Source organism: Macrotis lagotis, chromosome 5 (assembly GCF_037893015.1).
Source record: "Macrotis lagotis isolate mMagLag1 chromosome 5, bilby.v1.9.chrom.fasta, whole genome shotgun sequence".
NCBI classification, from domain to species: Eukaryota; Metazoa; Chordata; class Mammalia; order Peramelemorphia; family Peramelidae; genus Macrotis; species Macrotis lagotis.
The window spans coordinates 246,395,916-246,413,274 of NC_133662.1; the positions used below are offsets into that span (position 1 = coordinate 246,395,916).

The 17,359-nt window shown below is 42.0% G+C and overlaps 2 protein-coding genes across 4 annotated transcripts in view; both read left to right on the top strand.

Moving 5' to 3' along the window:
- Positions 1 to 9,023, top strand: part of PIGL (phosphatidylinositol glycan anchor biosynthesis class L) — a 209,589-nt gene extending 200,566 nt beyond the window's left edge. The window contains exons 8-9 of the transcript XR_012468831.1: positions 949 to 1,070; positions 4,846 to 9,023. The gene's annotated coding sequence lies outside the window, so the exon portion shown is untranslated. The remainder of the gene's footprint in view (positions 1 to 948; positions 1,071 to 4,845) is intronic.
- A 3,312-nt stretch (positions 9,024 to 12,335) lies between these two features.
- Positions 12,336 to 15,830, top strand: UBB (ubiquitin B). 3 transcript variants are annotated; one of them, XM_074189281.1, is made up of 2 exons: positions 12,336 to 12,359; positions 14,076 to 15,830. In XM_074189281.1, the coding sequence occupies exon 2, from the start codon at positions 14,082 to 14,084 to the stop codon at positions 15,681 to 15,683; it is 1,602 nt and encodes a 533-aa protein (XP_074045382.1). In that variant the 5' UTR covers positions 12,336 to 12,359; positions 14,076 to 14,081; the 3' UTR covers positions 15,684 to 15,830. The 3 variants fall into 3 exon arrangements, with proteins under 3 accessions (XP_074045382.1, XP_074045381.1, XP_074045380.1); XM_074189280.1 differs by lacking the exon at positions 12,336 to 12,359 and adding an exon at positions 12,866 to 12,975; XM_074189279.1 differs by lacking the exon at positions 12,336 to 12,359 and adding an exon at positions 13,503 to 13,622.
- Positions 15,831 to 17,359: the final 1,529 nt, after the last annotated feature.

The following is a 17,359-nucleotide window of genomic DNA, read 5'->3' on the forward strand; positions in this document are numbered from 1 at the left end:
AATCACACTCCCTAAGAGCAGACTGACTTCCCAAAGGATGATGGGGATAAACAGTAGACTATGGGAACATGTGAGTTTATTTGGGGGATCACACTCCCCCAAAGTTGGCTGACATCCCAAAGGAAGACCCAGTTCAACTGAGGAAAGGCTGAGCTTTTGGGAGGGGAGGAATATATAGATGAAAGGTATAATTCAAAGAGCAAAGATGAGGCAATTATGGATAGCTAGGGGCAGTAGTTCAGAGATTTAATCTTTTCCGGCTAGGACAGGGATCCATAGTCTATTGATAGAGGCTTGTATTGTGCTTGGGTCAAGGATTTCCTGAGTCCTTGACCCAGAGGGGCTAGGTTCTTTACTAAAAAGTCCATCTGGATAAGTCAGTCTATGGGATGGGGGTCAGGTCAGTGTTAAAAGGCCAGCTCAGAGGTTCACTATTGATATGGTGGTCAATGCAGAGGGAACAGATTAGTTGTAGAACATATTTTTTTGATCAATATTTCCTTTACCACAATGGGTCCTTTACCTCTTGCTCTAAGAATAATTTATTGTACCACAGCATCTGAAAGTTATTTCACTCCACAATGTCTTGCCCACAGGATACAGAATCCTTAGGGATCACTTCTTACTACCTTTCTTACTGGCTTTTCAGGGGTCTCTTGCTGCTTAGTACATCATTTGGCTTAAGTGAACTAGGCCGATTTTCTGGTGCCACCCTTTGGGCTGGCAATGCATCCTCCATACCGCCATCCCTGAACCCAGAATGAATGCTTCTTGATCAATCTACCAATGAGCCCATTTTCAGTTATCCTTATTCAACCAGAGTATAGAGGATTGACTTGGTGCTATGTGGTTAACTTCCTCTGATGGTACATTTTCTGAGGGAAAGTCTCACTCATATTTTCCCTTATGCTTTTCCTTAGTGTCTGAGCATTTCATCTCTTTGTGTAGGAGATCTCTTCTACTATGTATTTGGGAATCAAAGGCATCTTGGTGGTACAGCAGAGAGAGGGCCAGTTCTGGAGTAGGAGTTCAAATCTGGCCCCAGACATTTATTAACTGTGCAATCCTGGGTAAGTCACTTTACTTTGTTTAGCTCAGTTTCCTCATCTATGAAATGAGTTAGAGAAGGAAAGGGTAAACCATTCCAATATCTTTGCCAAGAAAATCTCAAATGTCATGAAGAGTCAGAAACAACTAAATAACAACAATAAAAATTTAAATTAAATTAAAATTAAATATGTATATAAAGTGAATAGTAATTTTTTTTAGGTTTTTTTGCAAGTCAATAGGGTTAAGTGGCTTGCCCAAGGCCACACAACTAGGTCATTATGAAGTGTCTGAGACTGGATTTGAACCCAGGTACTCCTGACTCCAGGGCTGGTGCTCTATCCACTGTGCCACCTAGCCACCCCATGAATAGTAATTTGAGGTGTGTATGTGTGAGGAAGACAATTAAGGTATATCAAGAAAGGTGTATTAAGAAAGGCATTGTTTAAGAGGTAGCACCAATACATTTCTTTATGAGAAGCTCGGAATTCTAAAAATAGAGGTGATATAGGAGATGGCAGGTTGTGTATGAGAAAAAGCAGGAGAGTTGGGCTGGAATGAGACCAAGGAGCTGGGGCAGCTATATCTCCACTGTCTTTTTTCCTACCTATCCTCTAGTCATTACTCATTGTTGATCAGAAAAGCAATCTCTCTCTTATCTGCTAGATTGGATTTGGTGCTCATTAGAATCTAGGTTAAGGGACTGTTGCTTCTCCATAGTCTGTGTTGGTACATAATGTTGATCCCTTTGGTGAATGCCTCCAACTTGTGAAAAGGATAATGAATGTTCAGCTGGTCAAGGCAGCAATAGGCTTTTGGTAGCTATCACTTTCCTGATCCAGAAGCGCTGTGAGGTCATTCACTTTGACAAAGGAGTAGAACACAAAGTATTTAGTTAGATCTGCAGAAGCATATGAGCACATGTGTGAAACCCTTCATTTGGGCCTTGAAGGCTCAGTCACATCCTTCTTTCCAGCCATGAACAAAGGGATCCAAGGATAGAATAAATATTTGGTATTGTCTGAATTGTCTATTTCTGAATTTCCTGTCTAGCTTCCTGTTTGTGATGCCTTCCACTAAAACAGCTATCCAGGAGAACAGTGGTAAGCTTGGTGATGACAGCATTATTTTCTCCCAAAATACCTATCAACTCCCAAGAAATGCTTTTGGTTTCATATTTTTTTGGACTTGCTAGCTAGTGTCTAGAAATACCTCATAGAATGTTTCCAAATGAGTAGAATTCCAAGGGGAAAATGAAAGAAAGTCCTAAGTTGGCCACATGCTGGTTAAATGACTCTGGGTAAAACACTTCATCTCCTGGTGCTTCCAAGCTACAAAGGCTCTAAGGAGAAGAAATGACAAAACAGGAGCTAATCTATACTGGAGTAGGGAGTTTTCTCTGTTGAAGTTCCCCCAAACCAAAGTTCCCAATACCAGTGAAATCAAAGATCTAATCCCTCCAAAAGAGGAAGTTGAATTCAAAGTAAATGGAAAACCCAGGAAAGTTCCTGAAGATTGTTGTTGTTGTTTATCCTTCATTCTCTAAGAGAACCATGACATTAAGATGGTCATTCCATGACCTGCAAATGAATTGGATTTAAGCGAGGGAGGGCTGCGCAAAGTTATCAGTCTCTCTTTCTCTTCTGGAGCCATTTGAGTCCAATGACCAGATATAGATCAGAAAAACTAGTGATGGCCCTGAATGCAGTGAGAGACCTTGATCTTTTTAAGCTAATGTCTTTCCAGGTCTCAGTTTGACTGAGGCAATGTCCATTCAGTGATTAAGGATAGGGAAGAAATGCAGCAAAGAAAGATTTCTTTTACCCAGTCAAAAAAACAAAAAGAAAATCACTCTAGGAGGGTAAGACCCTCATGTCTTCTGGCCAAAACAGAAATAACTGCTATTTACACTTACTGGAAACCATCATAGCCCAAACTATGACCAAGTGAGACTTGGACTGGGAACTTTTGTTGGCCAATCAACAAAAGCCCAAGCAGACTGGTTTAAGGAATGTCTTAGAAAAGAAACCTAGCCCTTAAACCTTGGAAAGAAATATGAAACATACTTTCTATATAGCAGAGAGGTTGGGGACTACAATGGTAGACTATTATCTCTATCTGTCTATCCATATACGCAACTAAGTGGTATAGTGAATAGACTAGACTGGCAGGATCTGGAGCCTCAGACACTAGTCCTCAGAGGGTAAGATCGGGCAAGCTCAGACTTCTCCATGTTTGCTTCAGTTTCCTCATCTGTAAAATGAGCTGAAGAAGGAAATGCCAAACCACTTTAGTACGGCTGCCAAGAAAACCCCAAGTGGTGTCTCGAAGAGTCAGACATGCCTGAAGCACTACTGAAAAAGTGTGTGTGTGTGTGTGTGTGTGTGTGTGTGTGTGTGTGTGTGTATTCAGTCAAACATGGTCTTTATATCAGATGTTTTTGTTCAATTTTTTTATTACAAGGGGAAATTCAATAAAGAAAGAATAAGAAATAACTTGTTAAGACAAAGGTCAACCTTTCTTTTTAAAGAAAATTAATTAGCTAATAAGTACAATTTCTCTTCATTCTAGTACCAGAAAGAAATAAAATAATAGAACTAGAAAGTACCTTAAAGATCATCTAGTCCAGTTTTGTATAGAAAACTGGGATCTAAAATTGGCCAAGGTCACAGGTCTATGCAGGAGAGAAGCTTCCAGGCCAGGTCTTCTGACTCTACTTAGAGATATGAGGGATCTTTTTCCTTAAGGAATTTATAGCAATTGGTAGAAAAGTCTTAAAACTTTTGAAATGATTAGAAATTATCCTATAAAAGCAAACCATAGAATCTGTATTTAATCTGAATCTCCAATTGCCTGATGAAAAGAGTTATACAAGTTATTTCTTCCTATGATTTTTATCCCTCTGGTTATTTTACTGTACTGGTTATTTTCCCCAGATGACTCACTCCATACACATTTAATCTACTCCAACTCACCATCTGTCTGTCAGCTGATATTTTTGAAGACAGTTTTTAGCTGTAGTTTTTAAAAAGCCAAGTATGTGTGGTAATGATTTTAGTTGATAGATTTTTTTTTAACTTCACTTTCTCTACAACAAATGCTAAAGAGTGGTACTTTGTAGTATTTAATAAGAATAATTTCTTTTGAAATGGATATTCTCTTTCAGTTTCAAAAGATCTAGCTTGCTTTATTATCTCCTTGTGAAACAAAACTCCATGTTAGAATTAAGGACAAACAGAAGCAGAGAGACCCTAATTCTGCTGCTTTTAAAGGACAATGAAATGTTAGCTTTCAACACTATATCCAACATTTATAAAACTTCATAGAAGAAAATTTTGTGTGGGTTAGAGTTTGAGAGATAATTTCTAATTCCTACATGTATCATCCTACATGACTATTTTTATATTCAGGGTTGAATTGGGAATAAAAATTGGCCCACCTTTGGGTAATGAAAGTCTTAATTCAAGGTTTCATCACCCCTACAAACAATGGACTTCACATTTCTTAGCTGTGCCTGTTTCAATTAAAGAATGGTTTTTCTAGGCAGGAAATATGATGTTCTTAGGATTTTCACTAAGAAACTATTGTGGCTTTCCTAAACCTTTACGGGGACATGCAACACATTTGGACTAACTGCTGGACCGTTGATCTGGGCCCAATTGTAGAACATTTTCTAACCATTTTGCCCATTTTGAAAAATCTGTAACTAAGATCTGAAAATGACTTTCAGTATAAGTAGACTGAAGGACTCCCTCAAGGTTCTCAGTAACACCCTGTACTCTGTTGTATGTGGTTCAGGATACAGCTGCTAGCAACTACTGTAACCAGACCTACGTGTTTAGGAGACAGCAACTTGGTGGCCCTAAATAGGCAACAGGAGAGGATGCAAGGACAGCTGGAACAGAATCTGCAAGTTGGGATCAGAATTAAACCAAGGGCTGTGTTGCTACATGTCTGTTGGATTCACTGCAAAAAGGGAAGTAAACAAATTCTTTTGGGTACCAAAGAACCAATCGATAGAAATAGGTCAAAGGGTTGTTTTGCTAACTGCTCTCAATTTGCCTAACCAAGTATCTAAATCTGACTGGAGTAACAAAAATAAGGCAATTTGTTAAGCAACCTGGGTTGAACCTCTTCTGTTTACCAATCTTCTTTTATTTAAAGAAAAATAGGACGTAAACACGAAATTTTTACATTTGGGGATTTATTAAATTGAAGAATTTCAAAAAACAAATTGTGATGTGAATAAAAACAGAGGAATATATGTCCTTGAAATTAAAGGAAAACTGTAGATTTAGCAGTATTTACATATTCATCTTTTTTGAGTAGCTAACAAAATGTTCATATTATTTGGGGAATCAGAGCAGAAAATAGTTTCTCCAAAGGCTAAGAGTTCTCTAAAAGTGGGAGAAATGATCAATCATTTAAGGTTATTTCTGTGAAAGAGAAAATAAGTCGAGTCATTCTTAAAAATGATTTATTTCGAATTTTTTTAACCACTTAAATTTCAGTTTTGAATAACAAACTTATTTTCAAAAGCACAGAGAATTTAAAAGAGGTTTGTAAATGATAGAAAAAGCACTGGCCTAAATAAACATTTATGTAAAATGATCTAGAGAAGGAAATGGTCACCGACTCCATTATCTTTACCAAGAAAATTCCAGGGGTGGCTAGGTGGTACAGTGGATAGATCACCAGCCCTGGAGTCAGGAGTACCTGAGTTCAAATCCGTCCTCAGACACTTAATAATTACCTAGTTGTGTTGCCTTGGGCAAGCCATTTAACCCCATTTCCTTGCCACAAAAAAACCCCTTAAAAAAAAAAAAGGAAACTCCAAAGTGGGTTATAGAGAGTTAGACATGATTGAACAACAACAAAAAAGTGTTCACTATAGGCAAGGAAACTATGTTTAAGCACTTTGAAAAAAACAGACATAGTATGTCCAAGATGCTCACTACTAAATAGTGAAGGCAAGATATGGCCATAGGTGGTGCAGTGGATGGAGCACCAGCCCTGAAGTCAGGAGCACCTGAGTTCAAAGCTGGCTGTGTGACCTTGGACTGGTCACCTAACATCCAGGGCCATCTCTAGTCATCCTGATTAATATCTGGCCACTGGACCCAAATGGTTCCAGAGGAGAAAGTGAGACTGGGGACTTTGCACAGGACTTCCTCATTTAAATTTAATCCAACTCATGTGTGTGTCATGGAACTCCATCTCTCCCAAGGATGTCATGCTCTTCTCCAAGAACAAAGGACAATCCAACATAATGAGAATAGGAAAAGGAAAAAGAACAGATAAAAAATAAAGTGATATAAAAACTTTTGAGGGATATATAATTACTTGGGATAAACTGTGAAGGCTTCACTGAAGACATGAGTTACGCCTTTAAGTTAAAAAAAATATCAGCAGAGAGAAGATTATATGAAAATGAGTAATAGTCAAATATGGCTAAAATGTAGAATATGTGATGGGATATTGGGCGAAATTTTCCTGGAAAAGAAAATTGGAGCCTTTGTAAAGAGACTTTGAATCCTTGGCTGAAGGAATTTTTAAATTTTTTTTATTTAAAGCAATGGAATTAAGTGGCTTGCCCAAGGTCCCACAGCTAGGCAATTATTAAGTGTCTGAGGCTGGATTTGAACTCAGGTACTTCTGAGGGGCTGGTGCTCTATCCACTGTGCTACCTACCTGCCCTCTGAAGGAATTTTTATATGAAATACAATGGGATACCAAATGAATGCATTAGAGGGAATACCATATTTGGATACTAAATTAAGTCAAGAACAATAGATGTTATAGTCATGTGAAAAGTAGACTAGAGAGGAAGAGACTGGAAAGCTAAGAAGGGTCAGAAGTAAGGTGGTGTCATAGTATGTGTACAGAGGAGGGGAAAAATGAATAGGATTTGGAAAATGATTAAAAAAAAAAGATGAGTCAGGGTTTGGGGTTACTTCCTGACCCCTAAGCAATTGGTACAAAGCATGTTTACTTCTAGTCAATAGCAGTAGGGACTTTTACAAATGATTAACTTACACAAAAGTATAAGTCATTGGCAAAAATTATGTAAGATATTTTCTTCACATTAAGTATATTTTGGAGGTTATCTCCATAGCAGGCAATGCTAAAGATGCTATTAAAATGGAAGATTGTTATTGTTATTAAACAAACTGGTGGAGGGAGAGGAAGAAAACTTAAGGTAGCTGGTAATGCTTCTCTTGAGCAAGGCTAGTCCCCTGAAAAGAGAGAGAGAAATGAAAAGAGAGAGAAATGAGGCAGCTTTTAGGCTAACAAATTGTGTTTTCTAGGGGCGACTAGGTGGCACAGTGGATAAAGCACCGGCCCTGGAGTCAGGAGGACCTGGGTTCAAATCCGGCGTAATTACCTAGCTGTGTGGCCTTCCTAAAGCCACTTAACCTCATTTGCCTTGCAAAAACCTAAAAAAAAAAAGAGAGAGAAACAAATTGTGTTTTCTCAAGCCAAGCACTATGTCAAAAGAAATAATTATTGTGAAAGGTTTCAGATGAGTTTTTAAACATTCATATTTTTTAAATGTAAGGTTTCTAGAATATAAAAAAAATCTGTACAAAAAATACCAATTGTTTGATTATAAGGCTTATTCTGTGTAGTGCTAAATTTTGCTTTAAGTTTTAAATTTGTCATTAAATCTTGAAGTATCAAGCCTCCAAGCATGAAGTCCTACTGCTAAATCCTATTGCTGTTCAAAAAAAAAATTAAGAGGACATTTAGGAAAATGTGAAATACTTAGTAAAGGAAATCACAAACCATAGTTTAATACCAAATAAAAAGTGTCAATAGATATTATTGTAGCTCTTTCTCACTGCTTAAAATGAAGCTCGTAGAGTTATCTAATAAAAATCACATAACATCATTAGGATGAATTCCTTTTAAAGAGATCTCTTTTTGATCAATCAATCAATAATTATTAAGTGCGTATTAGGTGCCAGGCACCCAGCTAAGCAATGGGGAAACAAAAAGAGACAAAAAGATAATGCCTGGAGGTTACAGTCTAATGGAGGAGATAGCATGTAAGCAAATATATACTGATCAAACTATATATAGGATAAAGAGGAAATGATTAATCAAGGGAAGGCACTGAATATAGCAGGGTTGGGGAAGGTTTCCTATAGAAGATGAGATTTTAGTTGAGACTTAAAAGTCAATTAGGCCAAGAGTTGAAAAGTTGGAAAAGACAAGGTGGAAGTAGATGGCCTTTTCACAAGTCACAAAGGACAGAAGAGAGATATAATAGTGGAGATATGAGTTTGTTTTTTCATTATGGGGGAAACATGGGCATGTTTGTCGGCAGGAGGAAATGAGTCAGGAAAGGAGAGCTTGAAAACAAGTGAGGAGGCCAGCTAGGTGCTGCAGCGGCTAAAGCACTGGCCCTGGAATCGGGAGGGCCTGAATTCAAATTCGACCTCACACACTTAATAATTACCTAGCTATGTGGCCTTAAACCATTTAACCCCATTGCCTTGCAATTAGAGGAGGTAGCAGGGAGTGAGATCCCTTGGACAAGTAAAAAGGTTATATATCTTTGGGAAGAGCATCATGGGGTGAAGGAGGATAATAGCAGAAGGCGCTTGGGTTATATGATGTGAGGAAGAGGGAAGAAGAGTTTCAGAGAGATTGGCCTAATTTTTTTTTTCCTGTAAAATATGAGGCAAGGATTTTAGCTGAGAGAGAAGAGGGGAGAAGTACTGGGCAATTTGATAAAAAAAAATTTGGTAGAGCCACTGTGTAGGGTGGGAGAGTAAGTACAATTGCTGAGTAAAGGCTCAGTTGTGTCACATAAATTTATAGTGGATTTTTCTGCACCTTTGCTCAGAAGCATATAGGCAAGGAATGGTGGGAAGGATCCAAGGCTGAGCCTTGGCTGGGCATATCTTGAAGCCTATATGTTTAAAGTTCCTTATTTCTTTGAATTTAGTCTCAGCCTCAATAAAATTTAGACAATAAAACCTAGTCTACCTGTTGAGAATTAAATGAGTTGATATATATATATATATATATATATAAAGTATTTTTAACAAGCATTTTGTAAATTCTAAAAGTTGCATAAAAGTTACTATCATGATTATATTATTTTTAAAAATGTTATTTTTCCAACTGCAAATAGTTTTCAGCAATCCTTTTTGGTAAGGTTTTGAGTTTCACATTTTACTCTCTCCTTTCCTTACCTGCCCCCTCCCCCTTGCAGAGATCAATCTACTACAGGTTATACATGCATAGCTATGTTAAACATATTTTCATATTAATCACGATTACATTATTTTTAAAGGCATTGTCTAAGGAAATGCAATAGTCCTGTAGAGGATGAATGTCCTTTTTTTCTGCTTTGGGCTTTCCTAAAGTTGTTACAACTTTCAACTTGAACAAAAGATAAAACTATACTTGTACCTTTTTTTGTTTTTAAAAATCAAGAGTGGTCCCAAAACCACATTTATAAGGTTCCTTAAAAATAAAAAATTTTGCTGCTAAAACTTTCGCTTAGGGCTGAATAGGTGCATCACCTATCCTAACCTACAAAAGCAGCTCATCTTTTGCCACATAATCATGCGGACTCACATAATACCCTCCTTTTGGAAAGTAGTTTTCTATGTCACATTACAAGATGACCTAGTTTTGGGAAACATTATCCAAGGAAGCTGTATTCTAACTTGACTCCAAGTTTCTAGCAAATGCTAGACTCTTGTGAAATCACTAGTCATGAGCTCTGGATCTGAGCCAGTCCCTATTACTCAGTGGGCGTGACTCAGTGGATAGGAAAATGTGTTTAGACATGTTAGATCAAGCCACAATTTAAAAAAAAAACCCAACTTTGTATACTTTGTTAATTAACAGCCAAGAACTCTATAAAATTCTATATCCATTTAGAGGAATCTAGCTAACAACTTACATAAACTGTATTCATTGAGAAACATGTTCATTTTTTTAAAAAATCCCCTACCAGAAAAGTTTACATTATAAGTGAATAGGAATTTTATCTATTCCATAGATGAAGTTACAGGGAAAATTAGATTTTTATGTTAGATTCCTCTTCTCCTAGCCCCCATTTTTGAGCTTATTAATTTCCTAGTTTATTAGTTTTCACTGTGAACCACACATTCCAGGTCAAATGATTGAATATGAACCTAACTACAAGTGCTTGCCAAAGGGCCTTGAGTTAAACTACAGTGAGACAAGTAACTACTTTTATCTTGTTTGGCTGACCCAAATAATTTAGCTGAAAAATAATCTCTTACTTAGCAAAGCAGTTCTTTCCATTCAATAACACCCTCAGAAGAGAGAACTAAGTTTTTTCTTTTTGAACATGCAAAAAGAGTAATAAAAAGTAATAAATGTATGTTTCTTTTGCAGGGCTAATACTTGCCCTTTATTTATAGATAAGTTAATTCTACCTCTTTTGTAAATCTTTTTCATTAAACATTTTCTTTTTAGTATGGACCTAATCAAACACAAATATTCCAATACACAAAGAACAAAAAACCCCAATCAACATGTATTAAGTGCTTACTAGGTTCAAAGAACTGGCTTAAAAAGAAAATGTTTAAGGAAAAAGAGGTTGATTTATTCACAAACTAATGAAAACAACCAGTAAGTACAAACAAATTCTATAAGGATAAATAAGAAATGAGAGGGAAAGTACTCAAATGAAGAGCAGTTTGGAAAGGTTTCTCAAAGAGGAGGTTGAAAGGAAGCCAGGGAGATGGAGATGAGCATTTCAATACCAAGGTCAAGTAATGGGATTCACAGCTGAATAATGAATGAACTCCTCTTCCCCTGATTACCTAAAGGATAGTTGACTAGACCTATTAGACTTTTTTTCCATTCCTTCCTAGAAGCAATGTCAGAAGAAAACTTTTACAACAATATTTATACTTGATCAATTCTTTGCATCTTCTGTTTTCCCCTATTATTTGTAACAGAGATTTTGTTTGAAAGATAAAGAATCTGTTTCATTATACTTTCATGTACAGTTGACTCCTTTCTGAACACAGAAAAACACTTTCAGTATTGTATCACAAATGAATTAGCTATGAGTAAACTTAACAAAAATTGAGGATTTCAAAATTTTAAGGATTTAATAATTTGATAATAAAAGAACACTAAGCTGTAATTTTTTTTTAAATAGGGGAAGTCTGGAATCACTCATATTTACACTCATTTAATAGTTTAAAACTTCATATTGCAGCATTTTTCACGAGCTATTATTTCTAATACACAACTCCTTTCAGCTCTGACATTGTTTGTAATTTTCTAACCTTGAGACTTCTGAGATTTGTCATTTATCTTTAAGTGGAATGTTAGAGAAATAACAAACTCAGCAGGAATGCGTGGCAGTTGCGAGGGGGTAGATTCCTCCAGCCGGGCAGGAGCATTCCTGCTTACTCACCCTCTCCCAGAAGCCAGGAATTCGAGTCCCACCTCGAACTGGCAACAAAGACCCCAAGTACCCTTTTCAGTGTGTGTGTTTGGGGGACCTGCCTGGAACAGGAATGTTCTAGAGTTGATAGGTCAGGGGAAAGCTCAGCCCAGGTCTCTGCTAAGAGACGGGATCCGGAAAGGTTAAATGCGTTGCAAGCCTCATTCCTTTTCTGTTTTTCTTTTCTTTTTATTTATTTTTAAGGTTTTTGCAGGGCCATGGGGTTAAGCGCCTTCTCTGATTTTCGGTATCGGCATGTTTTCCCTCACTTCGGAGAGGGTCTCGGGCGACAAGGAAAGCCCCAAGTCCCCTTGCTGAGGGTCGTCATGACCTTGGACAAGGCCTGTACGTGGGCAGGGGGCTCTGGACATGTGAGCAGCGGCAAGCTGGGCCCCCGGCCCCCAGACCCCGGGGTCCCCAGATCCTAGATCCCAAATCTCAGGGTCCCCAGATCCCGGGGTCCCATCATCTTCGTGCTCGGTCCGGCCCCAGGGCTCCCCAGACAAGGGCCGGGGCCTGAACACGTGGCAGAAGCAGGGACCCCCCAGACAGCCCCGCATCCGGGCCCCCAGCCCTGGTCCACGTGACGCAGGCCCCGGGTCCAGGCCGGGCCGGTTCCCCCTCCCCCAGCTCCTGGCGCCGGCCTCCGCAGCCATTAGGCGCCTGCTGCATTCATTCAGACGTCACACTAGGGGGTTCAGAAGTGGCGCCGCCCCGCCCTCACTGGTGACCCCCCGGTTTGAGCAGACATTGGGGGGTTCGGGGCCGGCACGTTCACCCTCTTGTTGAAAAAATGCCCCAGGCCCGGAGCCACCTGTCCCGGACTCAGTTTCCCCCTCCTTAAAAGCCGAGGCGCCCGGAGGTGAGGAAGGGCCCGCGGGGCCCGAGACCCCCGCCCGTCGACCCCCCCCCCACGCCTCTCCGAGCATGCGCCGCGGGGCGCTCCCGCCCCGCCCCCTCGGAATCCGTCCGGGCGTTCCAGTGTTCTGAGAGCCCCAGCAACAAGGGAGGCGTCTGGGTACGCCCCGCCCCGCGTCGAGGCGCTGGCCAATCAGCAGCCGCCCCCGAACCCTCTCCCTCCCCCCTTCTCCTCCTTTCCACAGCGGTGGCGAAGCTTCCAGAGTTTTCCGTAAAGGGCCGGCGCCTGGGTTCCGAATCCATCCGCCCTTCGAGTTTCAGAGATCCTGTAAAGAAACGAGGAGGGGGTGGGGAGGGGTGGGGTCTCCGCGCGTCACTCCCTGCCTGGCGCCGGGGCGGGTGGGGCCAGTCGTCTCCCCGGACTGGATTCCGAGGGAGGGGGCGGGGGGACTACTTTTGTCCGCGCACGCACACGACGCCTGCGCGCCAAGGTGACGCGTCCCCGCACGCTCTATAAATACCGAGCGGCGCGCCGCGGCAGTGCATAAGCGAACGACTCCTGGCACTGTTCTCCGCTCCGACAGCGCCGCACTTTCGGATCTCAGCGCCTTGGGAAAGAGGTAGGAGGTTGGGTCGGGGCCTTCCGGCCAGGGCGCTTCCTAGCGAGGGCGCTTCTCGGCCAGGGCGCCAGCGGGAGCCGCGGCGGTGGGGGAAGGGCGGGCGAAGAAACTTCCCGAACCTTGAGGTTAAGGCGGCGCGAAATTTCCCTTCTCGGGCTTAAAAGCGCTGAGTCACGGGCAACGGGAGAGGTTGGGAGGGGGGCCGGGGCCTTCACGGCCGAGGGCTCGGCCCCTGTTGGCTCAGGACCCCCAGGTCTGTGCGGGAGGGCCCTCCTGCCGGAAGCGGAAGTCGACGCGGAGCGCGGCCGCATCGGCCTCGGCCGTTCCACCAAGTTAGCAGTAGAAAGTTTCTTGTACCCCGTTCCGGCGGAGCCGGGGGGGGGGCGGCGGGGAAGGGGACGCGTCGCGTCGCAACTCTCGTGATAGTGGAGCTCTCGAGGGACGCTTCCGGATTCTCGCGAGACTATCGCAGGGGGCGGGGCTACGAAGTTTTTCTACCCGGAAGAGAGCCGGCTGGGAAACTGTAACTTTGTAACGTTCGTTAAGCTGAGCCCGGGGCTCTCGCCCGCTGGGCGTGGTGCGGTTAGGCCTGTGTTCGTTTTTAATGCTGCCGCCCTGTTCTCTCGGACTCTATGGGAGTAAACGAGGTTGAGGGAAGTCTTTTGAGGGTTTATGGGGGAATCGAGAAGACCTAATTTGTCCTTGTGGGGAACCCTGATCTCCTAACTCACTTTTAAGCTTAATTTTTCTCAATGCTCCATTTAGAGAGCATTGAATTAATTCTGTGCTATAATAGCTTAAGAGTAAGGGAAATTTGAGTTATTTAGTACAAAAAGGACAAAATTTGAGAGAATTTGTAGTAATTGCTAATGTTTTGGTTTCCTTGATTAGCTGAATTTCTTGTTGTGTGTCTCATTCTCTAATCACTTCAGTTATTGTTAGGAATGCAGGCATAAGAAAACAGAAATTTAAGTTAGTATGGTGGTAGGTAGGGGCATTTTGGTTTTCAAATCTAGGTAGGATTTGACCTGAGATGAAACCACCCAACTGACTTAAATTTTGAGAATAATTGTTAATAATAATAATGTTATTCATTACAGGCAACGATGCAGATCTTTGTGAAGACCCTGACAGGGAAGACCATCACCCTGGAGGTGGAGCCCAGTGACACCATCGAGAATGTGAAGGCCAAAATCCAAGACAAAGAGGGCATCCCTCCTGACCAGCAGAGGCTGATCTTTGCGGGCAAGCAGCTGGAAGATGGCCGCACCCTGTCTGACTACAACATCCAGAAGGAATCCACTCTCCACCTGGTCCTGCGTCTTAGAGGGGGCATGCAGATCTTCGTGAAGACCCTCACAGGCAAGACCATCACCCTGGAGGTGGAGCCCAGTGACACCATCGAGAATGTGAAGGCCAAAATCCAAGACAAAGAGGGCATCCCTCCTGACCAGCAGAGGCTGATCTTTGCGGGCAAGCAGCTGGAAGATGGCCGCACCCTGTCTGACTACAACATCCAGAAGGAGTCCACTCTCCACTTGGTCCTGCGTCTTAGAGGTGGCATGCAGATCTTCGTGAAGACCCTCACAGGCAAGACCATCACCCTGGAGGTGGAGCCCAGTGACACCATCGAGAATGTGAAGGCCAAAATCCAAGACAAAGAGGGCATCCCTCCTGACCAGCAGAGGCTGATCTTTGCGGGCAAGCAGCTGGAAGATGGCCGCACCCTGTCTGACTACAACATCCAGAAGGAATCCACTCTCCACTTGGTCCTGCGTCTTAGAGGTGGCATGCAGATCTTCGTGAAGACCCTCACAGGCAAGACCATCACCTTGGAGGTGGAGCCCAGTGACACCATCGAGAATGTGAAGGCCAAAATCCAAGACAAAGAGGGCATCCCTCCTGACCAGCAGAGGCTGATCTTTGCGGGCAAGCAGCTGGAAGATGGCCGCACCCTGTCTGACTACAACATCCAGAAGGAATCTACTCTCCACTTGGTCCTGCGTCTTAGAGGTGGCATGCAGATCTTCGTGAAGACCCTCACAGGCAAGACCATCACCTTGGAGGTGGAGCCCAGTGACACCATCGAGAATGTGAAGGCCAAAATCCAAGACAAAGAGGGCATCCCTCCTGACCAGCAGAGGCTGATCTTTGCGGGCAAGCAGCTGGAAGATGGCCGCACCCTGTCTGACTACAACATCCAGAAGGAATCCACTCTCCACTTGGTCCTGCGTCTTAGAGGTGGCATGCAGATCTTCGTGAAGACCCTCACAGGCAAGACCATCACCCTGGAGGTGGAGCCCAGTGACACCATCGAGAATGTGAAGGCCAAAATCCAAGACAAAGAGGGCATCCCTCCTGACCAGCAGAGGCTGATCTTTGCGGGCAAGCAGCTGGAAGATGGCCGCACCCTGTCTGACTACAACATCCAGAAGGAATCCACTCTCCACCTGGTCCTGCGTCTTAGAGGTGGCATGCAGATCTTCGTGAAGACCCTCACAGGCAAGACCATCACCCTGGAGGTGGAGCCCAGTGACACCATCGAGAATGTGAAGGCCAAAATCCAAGACAAAGAGGGCATCCCTCCTGACCAGCAGAGGCTGATCTTTGCGGGCAAGCAGCTGGAGGATGGCCGCACCCTGTCTGACTACAACATCCAGAAGGAATCTACTCTCCACCTGGTCCTTCGTCTTAGGGGTGGCTGTTAATTGTTGACTTTACTATGAAAGCATAAATTGCCAATGATAGCATCATTTTGCACTCAATAGCTCTTTAAAGTCTTAATAAGTTTTGAAGTTAACCAGGTTCAGTAACAGTTGAGCCAAATGCTAATAAAAGTTTTTGTTGCACATTGACTTCTGAGTTCTGTTTTGGTTATATTTAATTTTTCCAAATTCAAATGGGTTATTTTGTCAAAGTGGCATGAGATTATTCTTGGGTTTAAAACTGGGATTATGGGGTTAGCTAGGTGGCATGGTGGATAAAGCACTGGCCCTGGAAATCAGGAGTACCTGGGTTTGAATTCAGTCTCAGACACTTAATAATTGGTTTTAGACACTTAATAATTACCTAGCTGTGTGGCCTTGGCCAAGCCACTTTAACCCCATTTGCTTTGCAAAAGCCTAAAAAAAGACCTGGGATTATTTATAAAGGACAAACTTCCTTGTCAAATTGCCACAAATTTACACAATATCTTTATAATAATAGTCATTTATATAGCACTTCACTTATATTCAAATTTGCCATCCCTCATTTGGTCTTCAACTCGAGAGAAGAAGAGGTATGATTATAATGAGGTAGCTGATTTGGCCAAAGGTCACTGCTGCTGACTGGGAGGTTAAATTTGAAACAACCAAGACTTTGTAGATTCCCAACTCCCTAACAATATTAGTCTTGGACTTTTAACATTTCTTTATAAAAAACTAACCCTTATGTAATTGAATAAGATGAAAGTGGGGAATATTGAGCCTGAAAGGCTAGTTTTTTTACTATATGGCATAAATTTTACTGTTGACACTTTCTCTTTAGTGTTTCACTAGTGTCACAAACACTAGTCATTTTGTCTAGGAATGGGCTACTATTGCCTAGGCCCGAGTTGTCACTCAAAGTGGAATTTGGATCCCAATCTGGGATCTATCAGGTCCAGTCTCCTTGAGCCACTTTTTAAAATTTTCACTTAAAAGAGTGAGCATCCTGCAGTGTGCTGGTCTCCTGACTTGTGGTTGAAAGGCTGATTACATCAAGCTAGTTTTGGGGGTAGGGAAGGGGTAGGATCATCTGGTAATGTCATTAACACTTCTCAAGGAATCTTTTGAGAAGTACCCATGTTGAGTTTAACCTTGTTAATTGACAAGGGCTCTGGTTTAGTAGTTAACCCAAATTGTTTACTGATTTTGCCTTTTTGCATTTTAAAGAGACTAGAAACTATTTGGTGTTATGAATAAATTATAATAGTATTAAGTTTGGGGGGGAGAAGGAAGTCTCAACTAAGTTTCTCAACTTAAACCAGGAAGGCACCTCATTAAAATTAAAATGATGGGTCTTCCCTTTTAAGGGAGAAGTTTTGAGACTTCATTTGGAACTGGTGTTTTTGAAGCTGTGTGCTTCAGCGGAAATGGAACAAATAAGATGAGTAACTAGTTTAACTACTTTTATTTCCTTCCTATAGATCAGTTTTGAAATTGGTAGGGACTGAGATGAAAAGGTTTAAAGTCCCTTGGGAGATTTGTAGTATCACAGACTACTCTTAGTTTTTGCAAGGCAATGGGGTTAAATAGCTTGCCCAAGGCTACACAGCTAGGTAATTTAGTGACTGAGGCTGGATTTGAACTTGGGTACTCCTGACTCCAGGGCCGGTGCCCTATCCACTGCCACCTAGCCGCTC